General features: G+C 36.4%; 2 protein-coding genes across 2 annotated transcripts; both read right to left on the bottom strand.

Moving 5' to 3' along the window:
- Window positions 1-9,710: 9,710 nt before the first annotated feature.
- On the bottom strand, window positions 9,711-12,919 carry LOC129891511 (PHD finger-like domain-containing protein 5A). The gene is made up of 2 exons (XM_055966899.1): window positions 12,773-12,919; window positions 9,711-10,363 (listed from the first exon to the last, which is right to left on the bottom strand). The coding sequence occupies exon 2, from the start codon at window positions 10,338-10,340 to the stop codon at window positions 10,008-10,010; it is 333 nt and encodes a 110-aa protein (XP_055822874.1). The 5' UTR covers window positions 10,341-10,363; window positions 12,773-12,919; the 3' UTR covers window positions 9,711-10,007.
- Window positions 12,920-14,145: 1,226 nt separating this feature from the next.
- LOC129891503 (G-type lectin S-receptor-like serine/threonine-protein kinase At1g11410) lies at window positions 14,146-20,252 on the bottom strand. The gene is made up of 7 exons (XM_055966890.1): window positions 19,064-20,252; window positions 18,303-18,476; window positions 17,970-18,127; window positions 17,079-17,289; window positions 15,705-15,942; window positions 15,315-15,465; window positions 14,146-14,612 (listed from the first exon to the last, which is right to left on the bottom strand). The coding sequence occupies exons 1-7, from the start codon at window positions 20,235-20,237 to the stop codon at window positions 14,304-14,306; spliced, it is 2,415 nt and encodes an 804-aa protein (XP_055822865.1). The 5' UTR covers window positions 20,238-20,252; the 3' UTR covers window positions 14,146-14,303.

Raw genomic sequence — 20,252 nt, 5'->3', positions numbered from 1 at the left:
TTATAAAGTGTGTGGTGATCAAACCAATTATGTTATATGGGGTCGAGTTTTATTTTTTTCTCAACTTTTAACATAGTGGCTAATATTTGATAATAGATATTAAAATGGCACAAACAGCAACAACTCTGTCGGAATGGCATCATCGCCGCCGACAGAACTTTTCAGGCCACCGGATCAGTCCAGAGAACTATACAATCTTCGACTAAGCAAAACTCTTCAAGAATCGTCTCAATCGGACATCCGAAGCCCCGGGAATATTGAAAAACCAGACGCGATCACTGAACGAGAAATCAATTCTAGCTCCAATTCTGTGAATTGTTTTGATAAACCACCAATTGAGAATGTTAGAACAACATCTCGGCTACAACATATCCGAAAATCAAGCAATTTCAGCGAGGCAATTGAGAGAAATGAAGTCGCGACTGTCCAGCGAAACTCCGGCGAGTCGCCGGCCAATCGGGATGTCTTTTGTACGCCCGCCGATGGTATTCAAGTTGGCGCACCACCTGGGTTTGGTTTCCCACCTCAGTGCGCCCCTCATAATAAAAGCCCAGCCCCAATAGATCACGGAGTCGCCGGCACTCTACTGTTGAACTTCGACGTCGAAGTTCCGGTGACATTCGAACTTCAAGACCAATGCCAAAGTGTAGAGGAGCTCAACACGAATATAACCATACAAAAATCTACATCAAATTCATTACCAAACTTGTCAAATATCAGTTCAAAGGATTCAAGCGGCTGGAAGACTTCCGGCGGCGGCGGCGTCACCACGAATGTCGACGAAAATATAAATTTTCCAATGGGTTTTGATCACGATGCAACGAAGAACACAGAAATCCCAAAAGACCCATTGAATTCACTCTTTAACGATTCGAATTTGGGAATTAGGGTTACGCTTCCACTGGCCGGAGGCGGCGAAGCGGCGGGGCTCCGACTCAGAAATTGGCAATGCCAAATTGTTCAGAATGATGACAGGAATCCAACCATCCAAAAAGCCCCATCAGGTAAGGCTTCGAACCCGTCGAATTTCAATTCTAAGGTTTCCAATTTGACTATACATGCTGATAGTGGTTGCGCCGGAGCTCCAGTGACCGAAAAAATTCCTTTTCAATTCAATGGTACTCCCCAGCATCCAAATACACCTTCAGGAACAAAATTCTAATGAAAACGACCATCCCATCATTTCAAACGTTACTACTAGTGTTAGAATTCCTCAAAGAATCACCGGAATCACCACTCCGTTGAACGCCCAAAGCAATTCTATAAACCAGAATGACCCTTATACCAATACGAACATTTAAAACCAAAAAACACAATTTTTAGATACCCCGAACTCAAATTCCAAAATTGCAACTCCTACCAATAGCCACGAAAACAGTGCATTAAGGTCCGACGCTGTATTAGTTAATCATGCTACTACTTCGGACACTCCTTGTACCTCCAATGGTCTCAAAACTACCAAACACCCCACAGTCTCAAACTTCCCTACCATTTCATCCAATTTTGAAAAATTCGACCCTAAAATCACTAAAGAACCTATAGTTTCCCTAACCCCCAGTGTTATACCTCCAACAACTAAACCTCCCAACAATAAACCCACCACTACTAACCACCCCCCTCCGCCCATCATAATGCAATCCTTAGCCACAAGACTTAGGATTAGACAAGTCGGTACCGAAACTAAAATAAACCTATCACCTCCGAAAAGAGTTACAAAACAGGGATGTCCGGCCATCATGTTTAAGAGAGATGATTACATGATTAAGATGGCTGAATCCTGTAAGTATACACTCATAGGTAAGTTTTACAGCCCTATGCCTAAGATGGAGATTATTCAAAAGAAATTTATTACCCAAACTGAACTAAGGGGCAAGGTCAAGATTACCCATTTCAACTCTAGACACATATACATTGACCTTGATAATGAACATGATAGAGCCACCATTTTAGATAGCAAGCGTATGTACATTGACGGTGTCTTTATGCGGTTTCAAGTTTGGACCCCTACTTTCGATCCAAATTATGAAACCCCCATTCTTCCCGTTTGGGTCATACTCCCGGAGCTCCCATGGCACTGCTTCCATAAAGAATTTGTTACGCTCTTGCTTGCGGACGTGGGACAAGTGTTGCACTTGGACATGGCCTTTATGCAAAAGACAAGGGGGAGCATAGCAAAAGCAAAAGTCCAAATGGACATCACAAAGCCTAGAATCCAAAGTGTTTGGATTGGATTCGATGAAAATGATGATCCAAATGGAGAAGGTAGATGGCAGGACATCGAATATGAAGATGTCCCCCTTTATTGTGCCTATTTCAAACACCAAGGCCATACTCCTCTTGCATGCCCCATCAACAGAAGAGATGCAGAACGCAACAAGGCCAAAGACAAGGAAGAAGAGCTAAGCAAAGATGCGTTGACAAAACACACAGGTATGATCTCTATTCCTATTGTCTTAACTAATGCTGTAAGTTTCAGGCAACAGGTACCACTAGAAATATCTACCACCACATCTCAGGAAGAAAGAGGCAAGGTTAAGGAATAATCAACCAATACAAACAAGAATCAAATTTCAAATGAACAATGGGAAACCCAAAAGAAAAGAAACTTCAAAGGTAAGACCCAAACTATGCAAAACACCCAGAAGGTACAACGAAACACTCATCAGGTAAATAAACCCACCCAAACCAAGAATACAGGTACTGATGCAATTCATGGACATCGCGAGCGCCAATCAGGTATTGACTCAATGCTCTCAATCCCCCATGGCTCCCCGAACATTACTTTTAATGTATTGGCTGATTCTGAAGTTGATGGAGGAGAGGATGGTATTCAGGAGAAACCAACTAACCTGCAGGATGGGGTGTCCAGTGGGGGGGATTTGTCTTATATTTTGCATGAGAACCCTATTGTTGACCCTAGGAATGACCTTAGAGCCCCTGCTACCACTTCAAATAGTCAACACTTTTCTTCCAAGCAAGTGGACAAAATGGACTTTGTCAATGCACAAAAGTTAGGGTTCTTAGTTGCTCCTAATCCCCCGCAGGAAAATGCCAAGAATGATGCCCCTATTCAGTCCCAAAACCTGCAGTTATTGGGACATGGTGCTGCTGTCTTTGTAAAAGAAAATTTACAGGTCTTGGGTGCTATTTCACTCTCTAACTTGAAAGAAAAAAAGGTGTAAGCCCCAGCCCCTAATCCCATACCATTCCAGCACCACATATATGGTGAGAGTCACATTAAAAATGCTGAAAAATACCAACACCATGCCTATAACTTCAGCACATTCTCAAGTGATCCAACCTCTAGTCCTAGTCCCAAGCAAGTGCAAAGACCTGCACCTGTAGTTGGCCATATCTCCACTCAGGAAATAGGCAGTTCCTCAGGCCATTTTCAGCCTCATAATCAGCAGATCTTGAGCCAGACTGTAGCTTCAAATTTGCAAGAAATATGGCATGATTTGGGAGTTTCTGAAGCTGTCCTCTCCAATGAAACTAGGCAAGCTGTAGGTGCTAATTCTGTTGTCCCTTTGAAGGAGAATATGCAGCAAAATATGGCCAGTCAGGTTTTAGAAGGTGGTCTAGCTCCTAGGTTGAAAGAACAAAATGTTCAGCCTATGGCACCTACACTTACAACTTTTCAACACCAAAAACAAAGGGTTGGTCACATTGAGAGGGCTGAAAATGACCCAATTAATGGCTATAGTTTCAGCACAACCTCAAGTGACCATGTGCCTAGTCCTTGTTCCCACCAAGTGTAAGTTTCTATCACCAAACAACAAGACATTTCCAACACTAATGATATAGAATTCTCAGCTAGTCCTAGTAACTTTAAAAATCTAAGGAGAAAGAGAGCTAGAAAGAAGAAATTAGAAAAGCAAAAAGAAGTTTCAACCTCTACCACTACAAACACTCCTGCTGATAGAGTTGAAAACGATACCATTGGTAAGGTGGTTTCAAACTTTTGCTCTAAGTATGTCCTCCTAGATCAGACCACCCCAATTAGAAGCCCAGATTTTGGTGGTGAAGATCCTCTTAACCTTACCCCTTTGAATATTCAAGCAGATCCTTTTATGCAACCTGAAAATGCCATCAACATCCTATGCACTTTTAAGGAGGCTCAGATCTCAGCTCCTGATAGTGATAATGAATATGGTGTTATACACTCGGAGGATGAAGACGACAAAGACTTTCAAAGTGAGGTTGGGTTAGAGGATGAAGAAGAGACTGTTGAACAGTCCAATAGTACAGTTGCACCTTCTAGGATCACGACTAAAATCACGAATGATGAAATGAACCAACTAGCTAGTGAGCAAGGCTTATCACCTAGAGGGGTTCACCACAATCCTAAAATTACTACTATTCATGCTCCTAGTAACAGACCAAACACTAGGCTCCGCAACCTTAGATCCCATCAATGATTAGCATAATTATATGGAATGCTAGGGGAATCAATACCAAAGGCGTCATAGATAGACTTAAGTCGCTCAAACATATCCACCAAACGTCCATAATCTCCATCCTAGAACCTTTCTCTAACAATGTTCATCTCCAAAGCTTTGGAATCAACCTTGGTATGGATAGGTCCGTGTGCAATCCTAATGGTAAGATTTGGATCTTCTGGACACAGGATGTTGATTGTAAAGTTATCGATGTTGACGACCAATAGATAACTTGTGAGATGAAACATGTAGAGCATCAAAGTGCATTTCTCATGACATTTGTTTATGGAAAATGCAAAGATACTCTTAGAAGACCGCTTTGGGATAGACTTATGCATCACGCTTCCACTAACCTTCCATGGTGCACAGTTGGGGACTTCAATGTCATCACCTCCACGAATGAGAAACTAGGTGGAATCCCTTACAACATGAACAAAAGCTTTGAATTCATTAGCATTATTGAAGCATGTGGCCTAACAGATTTGGGGTATCATGGCTCAGACTACACTTGGTGTAATCAACGAGATATGCATAAAAGAATATGGAAGCGACTCGATAGAGCTATGGTGTCCGATAACTGGTTAGACATTATGCCTCACACTTCAGTCACCCATCTCCCCTCTATTGGTTCTGACCATAACCCTCTACTTATAGAAATGAATGAAAGACAGGATTCCACCGTTAAATATTTTAAATTCTTGAACTGTTGGGTGGATAACCCTGCTTTTCTCGAAACTGTAGAGTCCTGTTGGGACAGACCCATGACAGGGAACCCAATGTGGTCCTTTTACCAAAAAATGAAAAGGCTCTCCTCCACACTTAGCAAATGGTCGCGAGTGGAATTCGGCGACATTTTTGCCAAGGTTAGGGAATATGAAGAACTGGTGAAAATCGCCGAAGAAAATCTGATAGTATCCAATAATGAAGAGAATAGGATGTAATTGCATGCTCTCAACGCCGAATACATCAGATTTCTTGAAATTGAAGAAAACATTCTCAAACAAAAAACTCAGCTACATTGGTTCAAGGATGGAGATGCTAACACCAAGTATTTCCATGTTTTAATCCGTGGTAAGAGAAGGCGACTTTTCATTCACATGGTTACTAACGAATAAGGGGATTGGATTCAGGGCGACGAGCACATTGCTAAAGCAGCCTGCGATCATTTTCAAAAAATATTCACAGGTGATCAATCTCCGATTCTGGAGAATATCTTGAATTACATTCCTAGAATAATCACAGATGCTCAGAATGAAATCCTTCAAGCCACGCCTACCATTGAAGAATTGAAATATGTGGTCTTCTCCATGAATCCTAACTCTGCAGCTGGTCCAGATGGTATGAATGGAAAATTCTTCCAAACTTGCTGGGAGATTATTTTGGAGGACCTACTAGCAGTGATTACTTCTTTCTTCGGAGGGTATGCTATGCCTAAATTCTTTTCTCATGCTTGTTTGGTATTGCTCCCTAAGGTAGATCACCCCAACACACTCTCTGACTATAGACCCATTAGTCTCAGTAACTTCACCAATAAGATCATATCAAAACTCATTAGCCTCAGGCTTGCACCGATTCTCCCCGCTCTTATTTCTCCCAATCAATCTGAATTTGTAAAAGGAAGAAGCATCTCCGAAAATATCATGCTAGCACAGGAGATTATCCACGATATCCGAAAGCCCGTTATTGGTGACAACGTGGTTATCAAGTTAGACATGGCCAAAGCATATGATAGAGTCTCCTGGTCTTATACTTGTCTGGTACTGAGAAGGATGGGCTTCGGTGAGACCTTTATTGATATGATTTGGCAAATCATGTCTAACAATTGGTACTCTGTTATTATTAATGGGTCTAGACATGGTTTTTTCCATTCCACCAGAGGGCTCAAACAGGGTGATCCTCTTGCTCCTGCTTTATTCATTTTGGGAGCGGAGGTGCTTTCCAGAATGCTGAATAGTCTTCATAATTACCACTTCTACCATGGTTTTTATATGAAGAAAAGAGGCCCACAAATTAACCATTTGAGTTTTGCGGATGACGTTATCATCTTTTCCTCCGGAAGGAGGGAAATTCTTCAAATTATCATGAAGACCTTGAATCTGTATGAAAAGACATCGGGGCAGCTTATAAACAAAAATAAGAGCCACTTCATGATGCATCTCAATGCACTCCAAGACAATGTGGAAACGGTGAAACAGGTTATGGGTTTCACTCAGAAGCATAGTCCCATCACCTACTTAGGATGTCCTTTGTACATTGGCAGGCAAAGAGTCATGTACTACACGAACATGGTCTCTAAGGTTGTCAACAGAATTAGAGGGTGGCACTCCAAAATCCTCAGCTACGGCGGTAGAGCTACACTTGTGAAATACGTACTTCATTCGCTCCTCATTCACCTTCTTTCGGCCATTACTCCCACCCGTACTACTCTCAAATAGATTGAGAGAGTCACTGCTGATTTTTTCTGGGGGTGGAAGGATAACAAGAAAAAATACCATTGGGCTTCATGGAAAAAACTTTGTTATCCATATGACGAAGGAGGTATTGGGTTGATGAGAACTACAGATGTGTGTAAATCTCTCCAGTTCAAGCAATGGTGGATCTTTAGAGCTAAACCAACGTTGTGGGGTGAGTTCCTTAGAGCCAATTACTGTCAGAGAGCCAACCCCATCAGAAAAAAATTCCATTCTGGTCAGTCGCTTGTATGGAAAGACATGATGCACAACAAACACATTGCTGAACCTCACATTCAATGGAGGCTTCACTCGGGTTCATGTTATTTTTGGCGGGACGATTGGTTAGGTATCGGCCCCTTAACCAACTATAGGCAGGAATTAGGAAACGCAAGCAATGCGAGGGTGGTTGATTTTCTTATAAATGGGCAATGGAACATCGATATGCTAAATCAGTTGGCACCAGCGCAGCTCGTCCCTCTTATTACTTCTTCCACAATTCAGCTGCAAGGAAACACACCTGATCAGGCCATTTGGAAGCCTAATACCAATGGGAACTTCACATGTTCCTCGGCATGGCAGGTTGTCAGGGAACACCGGACCAAGACATTTTCCGACTATTACACTTGGCACAAAAACATCCCCTTTAAATGCTCCTTTTTGTTGTGGAGGGCTTTTAGAGGCAAGCTGCCAATGGAGGAAAAGCTAACTGCATTCGGCTATGATTCCACTCCATGTTGTTGCTGCCACATTCCAGGTCCGGATACCATAGAGCACATTTTCAGCACTGGCCAATTCGCTAGGAATATTTGGCGCTACTTCTCCAATTCCCTAGGCATAAGGCATGAAGCCACATCCCTCAAACCTCTTGTTATGAGTTGGTGGCTTCGCAAGGACCGCACAGAAGCTCACAAGCTTATCCTCCACTCCACCCCAATATTTATATGTTGGAATTTGTGGAAGAATAGGTGCGCGAGCAAATACGGGGGGAAGAGTTCTAGTTTGGCGAGAGTGAAATTTGCAATTTTCAAGGACATCTCAAATCTCCTTAGAGTCGCGTACCCCTATATCCATTGGCCTTCGAACTGGATCCACACCATCTCCTGTATAGATAAGTGTACTCATGAGATGAAGATCACCCAAGTCTCGTGGATTAAGCCACAACTAGGTTTCGTCAAGCTGAACACTGACGGCAGTGCGTTGGGTAATCCGGAGGCAACTGGGGGGGTGGAATCTTAAGAAATCACATGGGTAAACTCATCTTCGCCTACGTCATACCGTTAGGGGAGGGAACCAACAATCAAGCCGAACTAGAGGCGGCAGTTTATGGGCTTAAATGGTGCATTCAAAAGGGCCTTCAGCACGTTATCCTAGAAGTTGACTCGGAGTTGCTCACTAAATGGATCAATCATCAAACGAAACCTCCGTGGAGCCTTCACCAGGTAACTCATGACCTTGTTGTTATTTCCAAATTATTTGCTTCCTTTTCTTGCAGGCATGTATATAGGGAGGCAAACTTCACTGCGGATGCTCTCTCCAAGCACAGTCACATTCTTACCACTCCAGGCCACTACACCACCCTCCAACAGCTACCTCCTGATACTCGAGGATACTACATGCTAGATAGAGTCGGCCTGCCCAGCTTCAGACGGAGAAAGACCAAACGGATTAAAAAGCCTCCATGATCTACTATTTCGTTTTGCATCCTTGGATTGAGCACCCAATTACAGTGTTCTCCCCTATTTATGCTTTCCTAGTTTCTTTGTGTCGAGAGGAGTCCTCTCCTTTAGGTGCATAGTTTTTAGGTTTTCTTTTCGTGTGCATGTATCGGGGATTAGTTGGCTGACCTTAGTAGGATGGCCGGCTTATGAACCACCATAGGATTGGAGGTTAGGTCTATGCATCCTCCCTGTAATTTTTCTATTTTATGTATAATACAGCTTGGGGGTGAGCGGCTTAACCCCTGACCGCGCACGAGAGGTGGGAGCCTCGTGTAGGGTCTATTCCCTTAGGAAAAAAAAAGATATTAAAATGGCTATTTTACTCACTTTGTCCCAAAATAGCATCCCAGCAATTATATACTAAAGTTTGTCCAGTAAAATAAGACAAAAGGCCGGCCCATTATGGTTAAGCCCAGGAAAAACAATGGGCTTATAGTCCAGGACAGGCCCAATGAAAACAGCCAACTATCAATTCTCCCTCATCGCCTCACGAAAGGTTTTTCTGTGTGTTTATATGGCAGAATATTGACAAATTTGTTTATTTCTTCAATTACATCTGATAAAATTGGAACGAATGATAAGCACAAATTGAGAAATAGTTTAAATTTTTTTGCCCAATTTTGGTTCGACAATTGCTTAGATTTGTTTATGTAAATTTCATTTAGAAATTCGAATTATGACTCGTTTTATCAATTCATTAAACACTTGAATATGTAAAAACTTATTCTTATTACACCTTCAATTCAGATTTTGAAAAAGCTTTGGGCATAGTATCAAGCGCATAATGCTTAGATAAAATCAACCATTTAAAAACTATCACATCTTTTAACTATACATATCATCCTCAATGAAATATGCGTAAGGTTTTACAGTTTGTACAAGTGAAAGCATCAAATTAAGGAATGTGACATGTTAAGCAGTTAACTTACGTACATAATAAGCAATTGAAAATATACACAACAGCTTTTCCAAAACATGAGTTAAAGGTGTCTAATCGAAACTATTTATCATATGTTCAAATGTTCAATCGAAACAAATCATAATTTGACTATGTAAATGAAATTTAGAAACAAATTTAAGAGATAATAAATGTATTCAACATCTCTCCAATTAATTAAATGTACATATTTCCTAGAACTAGATCTAATATGAATTAGATCTAATATGATACATAAAGGTTGAATAGTGAACTCTATAATCATCTTGTTAAAAAGATATTAAGTTGCAAACCATCACTATTAGAGACATTCATATGTTCATTTATTTTTAAGCCTAAACAAAATGTTGCCACATAAAAATACAAGTACATAATAGCCTCTGGTACAATAAATTTAACACAAGATGGGCACTTCTAGTAAATAATATGTCACTAACTAGACAAACTTGAAAATCCCATGCTATCTTTTTTTGAAACCATATTTTTTACGTTCATAAAACAAATCTGTTTTAGCACTACCAAGATTGACAATCTTAGGACAACCATCCCTGTCTTTCTCCTGCTGAGTACACTCTTTGCAATAGTATGCATCAGAAATACCTACGCCTCCACAGATCACGCAACGGCCCTGAAAGGAACCATAGTTGCACTCGTCACAAACTCGTACCAACGTGCAAGGACGTACGTAAGAATCACATATAACGCATTTGCCATCACATTTTTCGCAAAGACGCCCAATAGCTATTCCTGGCTGCTTCCTGCACATGATCAAGTCAGGGTGATGCTTGGCCATGTTTTTGTCAACAATGTCTTAAGCTGCACGAATGAAAAAGATTTATTAGTACTGCCAAATAACAGAGACAAGTCGCACAGAAGAGCCTGCAGATGCAGTTTTTTTCATCATATCAGTAGTACAATCAAATATTCACATCTGTAATGACGCCTCCTGAAGGCATTCAAAGAAAAACCTTTTACTAGGTTCTTAGAGCACATTATTTAGCTCGCATAGCATACCAAGAGATATCAGTGATTGATAAATTGATCAACCAATTATGCCTCAATTTCATACTATTTAGGCTTAACCATATGATCCTCTATATCCTATTTGATACAAGTTAACTCCCTCCTTCTCAAGCTTTCAACTATTAGGACTGCACCCCTTGTCACCATCCACAAGAACAAATAGACATTCGGCATTAAGGGAATCCAAAAAAGAAATGTGTGAGAAGCTTGTGTCTTCTCTTCAAAGTAACTTGTGGTGTCAGCACTTAATCAAAAATAATCCACTCCTCCCATCTCAAATTGTTCTATTCTGCCTATGATATTTTTTTGTAAATCAAGTATGATTTCTGACTAACAGACTATGAGATGTTTTAATTGTAAAATACTCATTTCGGAATATATATGTCTCTCAATACTATATATTGATCCTGAATGTCACATCTGAATGAGCTTTGTTGTCTTGTTTCCTAAAGAATTATCATATCTTCCTAAATCGATATGATGTAACTTGCCAAGCTACTCTCACTCCATCATTGCCATACCCTGTGTTCCTAAAAGCTGACCAAATTTCGTTCAAAACTCTTAAGAGAGATAATACAGACTTGCAATTTCATTCTTATCATTCCTTCATGTCACCAAACTTCTATCCTAACATCCCCATTTTTACGACATTCATCTTGTGAATCAAGCAGATTACTCTATATTTATCTAAAAAGCTGTATAAAGGTCCAATATGACTTCAGTATCTTATTCAGAGGAATGAAATATCCTTTATACATTGTTTCTCAGATTTGCTACTAATATGAACTAATTTCTACTTCACAATACTCAATCACAAAACCATCAGAACACTAATTGTCGCTCTGAATGCAACACATTGCCATTCACCACAAGGCATAAGCAGACAGTATAAAGGAACAAAGGGTGGCTCGTGTGATGGGGCTACAATTCTAATTGTATTTTCTTCTTTGAGGATATATGAACAGTATGTTTTGTTACGATTTCATGGTCAATAGCTTGGTGGAACATAATTCTTTGTGATCTAAAGTTTGAACATTTGTATTCTTTTGTTGTGTTCCTTTTAAGCATCATACAACAACATACCTAGTATAATTCCACAAGTGAGTTTTAATTGATGGGGCTGGCATGCAACCTTATCCCTATCTTGTAAAGGCAGAGAGATTGTTTTCGATAGATGCTCGACTCAAGTAAAGAAATATCGAAAAAAACAAGTGTGTAAAGCAAATAGAGTAGCGACAAAGGTTGTTTCTAATAGACCTCTATATTTTATAATTAGAGGTTGATTTTGGTTTTAGTTCGTATGGTGTCAGCAAGATGAAAATAGTAACTGTTACAAGAACATAATGTGTTAGAAATACCACAGAAGAGTAGAAATTAATCTACTTTTGGCACTTTCATTGTAGATAACCCTCTGCCTCACACTCTCCACCTGTGAATTACTATGCTGAAATTTTATGAAGTTTTAAGTTCATCAACACAGGCAAGACCACAAGTGTTAAATCCATATACACATAGTAGCACTTCTAGGACAACCTACAACAAAATCCAATCAGTAGTTCAAAAAGGTAAAAACTTTAGTTTCTCTGTCTTCCCCCCCACCCCCCCACCCCCACTCACCCCACCAGAACAATGATTTCTTTATCCTCCTTTTTTATAACCGAGAAATCCATAAAAGCCAATGGCACACAGTTTGAAACTAGGTGCCCGCCCTCAACACCTTTCTGCACTTAAAAACCAAGTCTTTTTTTTCGAACCCGCTAGTGAGCCTAACCCACACAACACAAATTACCCTCTTACCACTCAACCAAAACCCAGAAAAGGTTTCTTTATCATCTTTTTTTACCTAGGCACAAATCTAAAACAACCCATCAATCAATTAAATCAACTAAACTCTACCCCAAACCAGTAAGGTCAAACATATTAATCTTCTATATCCACTCCGCTCTAATTGACCCAACACCCAAAAAAAATAAGAAAACAAAAAATACAAATCAATTAAACAGATAAAAATTCCAACTTTCACTCATTCCAGGTAAATAAAAAGAACCCCAAATCATAAATCGGAAGATTCAAGAACGTAAACACATCTACAAATCCAAATGCGCATTTCATATATCAATTAAATTTACTGATATCGGATTGAAACTGTGCTGCAAAGTTGCAAAATTTTAACAAAAAAGATGATTTTGATGTGATAATTACCAGTGGATTTTCGATGCTTTGTGGGTGCCGCAATCTCCCCTCTCTCTCTCTATAGTTTGCCCTAAAACCCTGTATCAGAAATAAAGAGCAAAGATGATGTGTTTTAGGGTTCACGGAAACTGGTCCTCCATTTTATGGAAACGCTACTTTTAACCCCGCCCCCAAAATTTTTGTGCAATGCTTTTTGACGTGTACTATTACCTTTTTTTTTTGTTGTTGTTTTATACTTAAATTATTGAAATTATTGAGAAGAGTGTCGAGCGAAATAGGAGAGAGTTAGATACGTGCTAATTCACTTGAATATGATATATGTAAAATAAATTATACCTAATTTTGATTCATTTATCTGAGATACATGTACCTGGACATGCCAAATACATATATACGAAGTTCAAAATCTAATAGAATTCATAATATAAAAAGGTAACGTGAATCTAAGTAATTAGATCATAAACTAGTGAGATTTACCGGATAAATTTTTAGTATATAATTGTTGGGATGCTACTTTGGGACAAAGTGAGTAAAATAGCCAATTTAATCTCTATTATCAAATATTAGCCACATAGCCACTATTTTAAAAGTTATTATTATTTATGATCATTCTTTTTACATCTTAATCAGAGGTTTCGAGTTAAATTCTTGGGTATGAAGAAAATTCTATTTGAAGCGTCATTCTTGAATAGGCCCTGCAGTGTGCGATTTGGATTCAGGTGAGGCTTAAAGTGTAGACTCCGAACACCGGATGGAAAACAAAAAAAAAGGTTTTGGATAAAAATATCTCAAACTAAGAAAGGATCCATGGGATTCAAATATTTATAAATTACAAACCAAGAAATAATATATGGTTCAAACGTTTATAAGTTCTTCCATGTTTTAAGTAAGGGTATTTGGATTCAAAATTTATTTTCGTACTAAAGTGTGACTATTTCTTATTACTTTTCAAATAATGGTTAAAAATTCATAGCAGATTCGAAAAGTTTATATGCACGACATAAATTTTAGGTTTGATATAAACACCATGTGAATAAAATTGCTTCTAATCAATGCTCCAAGCACAAAATAGAACAATTCATGTATAAATATGTGTAATCGTGTATAACTAATGTATAATCCTTGTATATCGGCAAGGAGAAGGAAATATTGAATCTAATTGGCTATTCATGTAAAGAACCCTAATTTTAGTGCATTCAGTATTTTTCTACTAAATCAATTAATGTAAGACATATGTATTACATTTGTACAATTGTCACTTAACCATGGTTGAGTGATAAGTATTATCACTTTGATTTTAACACTCAAGATTAAATTGCTTACATATTTCTTTTTTTCATTTCCTCCTCCTCATTCAAAATATTTATTAAATTAAAAATTTGAGGATAGTCGAAGAAAAATTGACTCCTCAAATAGTAACACCTTCGTGTAAAATGAGACGGGAGGAATGAATAAATAATCTTTACACTTCAAATCGTAATTTAAAAAATAAGACAAATTACATGGTAGCTAGGTTAAATCCATTGCAAAGAGTAGCATATCATCTTGCAACCAATTGTGTAATTGTTGCATTGTCAATGTCTATTTCTTGTGATGAGCCATTTAGAACAACTTGATCTTCATCTTCTCTTATAGAAAATGCAGGCCTCTTAGGAGAACTCATAACTAAATTTTCAATATTCTTGAACATAGATGAAATTTCCAACATTGTAGGCCTATCCAATGGATTTTTTTGGACACATAATAATGCAATTTGCATGCATTTCAATAGTTTACATGAATGTGTTGTATCATCAAGTGATTGATCCATAAATTCCATGCCTTCACCATTTCTCCACATCTCGAATGCCTGTATTATTAATTTTAAATAAATCATCAAAGAGAGAGAGAGAAAAAGTTATATCAAAGTATACATGCATCTTTCTAATTATTATAATAAATAACAAATATTATATTATAAGTGTAATTTCTATCTGTTTGACTACATTATTTATCTTATTTTTCAGGTTATTAATCTCATATAGGGTGTGTTTAGTAAGGAGAAAAATATTTCTTATTTATTTTCTGATATTTTAGTAGTTAATTAGCAGAAAGTTAGGAAAGAGACGATTTAGTGTGGAATGTTAGTATTATTTTTTTAAAAGAAAAAAAAACTAACCAAGATAAAAAAATTGAAAAATATTTTTCTCCCTACCAGACTCGTCTTTAATTAGAATGAAAGGTTACATGTAATCATCTTTTTGATAAATTAATAGTATGTTAGAATTTATTAATTACTTTCAATGTATAAAAGTTAAACGCTTAATTAAATAAGCTCATCTTTAATTTTATGCACTGACACTATTAAAGAAATTTAATTTAACACTATCATAGTTATCTGAAAAATAACTACATTTATTTGTCCATAATAAATATGATTAATAATTTTCAAATACAAAACAGATAACCTGCTACAATAGGTTAAAAACTGGTAGTGTAATTTTTTTTATATTAATTATTAGTATAAATAAATTAAATCTCAATAATATATATGAAGTTATTCACAACTCACATATTCAAGGAGGTCTAAATTCTCATCTGCACCATATAGACATGTATTTTTCTTCCCACTTATGATTTGAAGAAGAAGAACTCCAAAACTGAAAACATCAGATTTTGTTGAATATCTACCTTCAATTGCATATTCAGGTGGAATATAACCCCTACAACACATTACAAATTAAATGAATAATATTAATTAAAAATATAATCATAAAAAATTAAGATTCGAGCTGTGGAATCAATCACTGATGCTATATGCTAATTTCAGCATGAACTGTCAATAATACACCATTTAATATGAGCCGGTGAACACGATATGTTTCGTGCACCAGCTATTTTCTTTAATCAATGTATATAAATAAATTTAATTCCAAAAAATATAAATATATATAATACTTACCTTGTACCAACTATTCTATTGGTATTTGCTTCAACTGCATCCTTTTTAAAAATTCTTGCCATTCCAAAATCAGAAATCTTTGGTTTCATTTGTAAGTCCAATAGAATATTGCTGGCTTTTATATCCCTATGAATAATTGTTAGTCTTGAGTATTCTTGGAGGTATAATAACCCTTGAATAATACCTTCAATTATTTGCACTCTTTTTTCCCAATTTAGAACTAATCTTCTCACTTGATCTACATGTGGAAATACAAATCAAGTTGATGAAAAAAACATAGATATAAATTGTTAGAATCTAGATATATAAACAATTGGAATTTGATCTTATGTGCTTGTGAATTAAAGGGGAAAAAAAAGGAGGTGATCAATCAAAAAAGATAAAAAGAGATGTTAATTGACTCTTTATATTCAATGACAGTATAATAAATTTTTTGCATTTATCTATGCAATTTAACCTTCTTAAAAGGTTAGTCCCCCCTCCCCCCTCAATAATTATTAAAAATTGTCTTTATATATAGTATGAAGAAATATAACACTATTAGACCATTCAAAAGATTTTTATTGTAATCCTTTATAAATAATGAAATATGTAATCTTAATAATAAGGCAAGTTATATGCTACTACGACATGTAAATGCAACCTAATAATACAAAAATTATTTAGAGTAAAATTAAAAAATAGATGTCATTCTCGTGATTTCTAATTTCAAATACCCATATATTCTAATATCATCGAAAAATAGCCAATTGTTGAATTCTTGGTTGCGAGTTAAACGATTGAACATCAACAACGATGGTCACTTTACTAACAACTAGAATGATAGCAGAATGGCTTCAGGAAATTGCTAATACTAGAGTAGAGGGGCAATCGGCTTTCAATCCTATGATTTGACTCGAATAGCTAATATCAGAGTAGCAAATATGATTTTAGCGGAAAGCTGCTTTCTCCGGATTACGAATTGAAAGAACCATGTCTTTTTTTTTAGAAAAGCCTCTTGAATTAGAAAAAAAAAATGAAACTCCATCACAATATCCTGGAAGAAATTCAGGACATCTATCATGATGTATCACTTTTTTTTATATACGAAATCCATGATATTGTCATTTATTTCAAAAATCAAGATAGTATATCCCGATTATTTCACTTGTTGAAGATTGAAATTTACGACACAAATGATGTTTCTGCATAAAAAATAACTGCTTTTTAACAAATTTATTCAAACACTGATTATTTTCAAAAAATGCCAAGCCCATATGAATTTTACACAGTCGTTGTCTTCTAAACTGTACAATAATGTGAAAATATTTTTACGATGTATATAAATTAAACTCAATATGAAATGTGAAAAAGAAAGGGAAAAGAATGACTTACTATAAATGTAGTAGTCCAAGCTCTTGTTGGGCATATATTCATAGATCAACATTTTTTCTTCATTCTCAATGCAAAATCCCACAACTTTTACAAGATTTATATGTTGTAATTTTGCTGTAAGAATCACTTCATTTTCAAATTCTTCCAATCCTTGAGTTGATGTCTCTGATAGCCTTTTCACTGCTATTTCTTTCTCATTTTTCAACTTTCCCTATAAAAGATAATTCGGAAATCAAGTATAGAAAAGAAAAAACTACAAGTAAAAGATGATATTTACAAGCTAATCAAACAATATAATTAACTTAATTTTTACTTTTAAATAAGAGTTAGAAAAAGTAATATTATATGTCAATTTGATTAATTAGTTACTTTCATGAGACATTAAAGTGAAATGAAAGAGTTGACTATGGCTCAACATGTTGTTCGTGTAACGTTACAAGTTGGCTTAGGTTATGGTGGTACGGATAGGATTCTTCAGTCGTAGGTTGATTAGAAAATTTCGGATTTAAGTCATGAGAATGAGAAAATATCCTAATACAAAGTGTTTTTTTTCTTTTAATGAATCTTACGCAGCATGAAAAAGAATAAATCAGACTTTCCTAAACACGTACCAGACATCTAGTGGAAATCAAAAGAAGAAAACCATGAACTGGCTTAACTCGACCTGGACTAATTATAGCCTATTTGACCAAATTTTCTCTCAAGATCTGCTTATTTTGTAAGTGTTTTTGTGAGGAGTACTTTTGGAAAGTATCAATTTATATTTGACTAATTATTTTGAAAATCACATTTACAAATATTAAAACAGTACATTATACTTGATCAATGTTTCTAAAGAAAACTTTTCAATTTTTCATTTTTTTTCTAAAAGGAAACAAAATGTTAATGTACCTTGTAAACAGGTCCATATCCACCTCTTCCAAGCTCATTTTCAACTGAAAAATTATTTGTAGCTTCCTTCATCTCATCAAAACTAAATATTTGCAAAGTCCTAGTTTCTTCATCTCCTTTTTCTTCATTATTGTTGCTTCCAATTTTGTTCCTTGGCACTAAAAAAAAGGTAAGAATAATTTTAGAAATTTTTAACGATAGGGTGTACACTAACCTTACTCTTACCTTTATGAGGTAGAGATACTGTTTCTGATAGATCCTCAGCTCAAAAGAAAGATATATAACGATGCACGATCGTTAAAAAATAGAGAGAATAACTATTTAAAGAATTACCTTGAAATTTAAGTATTTTTCTCCTTCGAAGACACCATAGTGTAAATATAAGCAACAATAACATCAATAGAGATCCCATTGGAATCAAAATGAGAATCAATCGATTGAGTTTTTTCTTCTTCTTCATACTAGCTGATTGATCAATATCTGCCACTTCTTGAATATCTTTAACTTCTATCAATGAAAAAACAAAAAACAAATTGTTTAGACATTGTCCTTATTCGAGGTCAATTCAGATTAGTCGGACCAGTAAATTTTTCGTTAAAAAAATTAAGAATTTTAGGTCAAATTCAACCTCAAAGCTAGTTCACGAGATAAGAATCACCCAAAAAACATATAAATAGACTAAGTCACCCATCTGTAAACAATAATGTGGGAATTCTGACACCTCTCGCACACCCAAGCCTGCCAACTTTAGGGCGAACAACAAACTATGTTGACCGAACCTCGGATAACCAAAATTGAGATGAGTCTAGCTCTGATACTATAATAAGAAATGAATGTTGGGTCTAACACAACCCAAAAGCTAGCTCATAAGGTCGGAAGCAAATCCAAAATTTAAAGTAAGGTTCTACAACGACCTCAAGTTAATAATTAACTAGGTTCACAGTCAAATATCTATAAACATTTGATGAAGTTCTTAATATATATTGGGATTTGGACAAAAGGTATTAGGTTCTAGTGAACCTATATATTGTACTCTAGATTCGCCTTAGTATGAGATAAGAATTGCGTAAAATCATATAAAGAGACCAAATTACCTAATGCAGCAGCCCGAGAAAGAATAGAGGTATAGTCATATGAGACTTGCCATGCCACATAGCCCTTCAAATTCTTCTCTTTTGCATAGGAAACTTTGGTTTTCACTGCCTCAACATCATCAAAACCAACCCAAGTTGTACCAATAGAGACATAATTCATCACATAAGTTGAATTATACGTTGAATTTTTAGCGCGATATTTTATCATGTCTCTCTTGATACTATTGAAGTCCAATGCACCATTTCTACTCGCGAATGGCTCATTTTCAGCTTCATCATACAGAGAATCTTTTGGCCCTGGCCCTGTTCCCACCACCCCAATTTGGTTGTTTTTTGGACTAACCAATGTCCATACATAGCCAAAAAATGGCAATCCCAACACAATTTTTTCACTAGGAAAACCAGATTTGATCCAAACATTAATCCCATAATCAGTGTTCAAATTAGTAGTTGTTGAAGGATCATACAATGCTGCAACAGGGGATGTGTAATTTGTTGTCCCTGGATTATAGTAATCAAATGCAAAAACATGTAACCAATCCAAGTTTTTCCTCATTGACTCAATCGGGAAAGTCAAATCTTGAATAAATGGTGTGTATTGACCTGCCATGGTTAAAAAAAGTCGCGTTTTTTTCGATTTCTTTGACTCTAGATCAATAGCTATTCTCCAATCATCCAAAAGGGTAGCCAAATTCGACATATCTTGCGATGAAGTAGGCCAAATCCAGCAGAAATCAAGTCCATCAAAATCATAAAATCGCGCTATTTCAATTGATGATTCAATGAAATATTTTCTTGTTGTGAAGTATGTACTTGACATTAATAGGTACATCTCAGATCCATATGAAGATTGATCACTTCCACCAATTGATAAAATTGTCTTCACTAATGGATTTGTCATCTTGACAATTTTATTGAAGTTTTTAATTTGCTCATCATTTGATATTGTGACAATCATGTGATCTATTGATGAGTTGAAACTCATTTCAGCAAAGCCATAGATGATGTGTGTGTAAAGAGTGGAATTTATGCTTTGGATATTGGAAGGATTTGTTGTGTCATATTGCCAATAACCAGCTTTTATCCATGTTTGATCTAATGCTATGGATTTGTATAGTTGGGATTGGAAAATTGTGTGGAAGAAAAGAAGAATGGCAATGTTTTTGAATGCCATAGAAGAGGTACAAGA

The sequence above is a fragment of the Solanum dulcamara genome, chromosome 6 (assembly GCF_947179165.1).
Source record: "Solanum dulcamara chromosome 6, daSolDulc1.2, whole genome shotgun sequence".
Classification (NCBI taxonomy): domain Eukaryota; kingdom Viridiplantae; phylum Streptophyta; class Magnoliopsida; order Solanales; family Solanaceae; genus Solanum; species Solanum dulcamara.
Note: the sequence above shows the minus strand (reverse complement) of the source record. Positions and strands in the feature narration are given on the sequence as shown.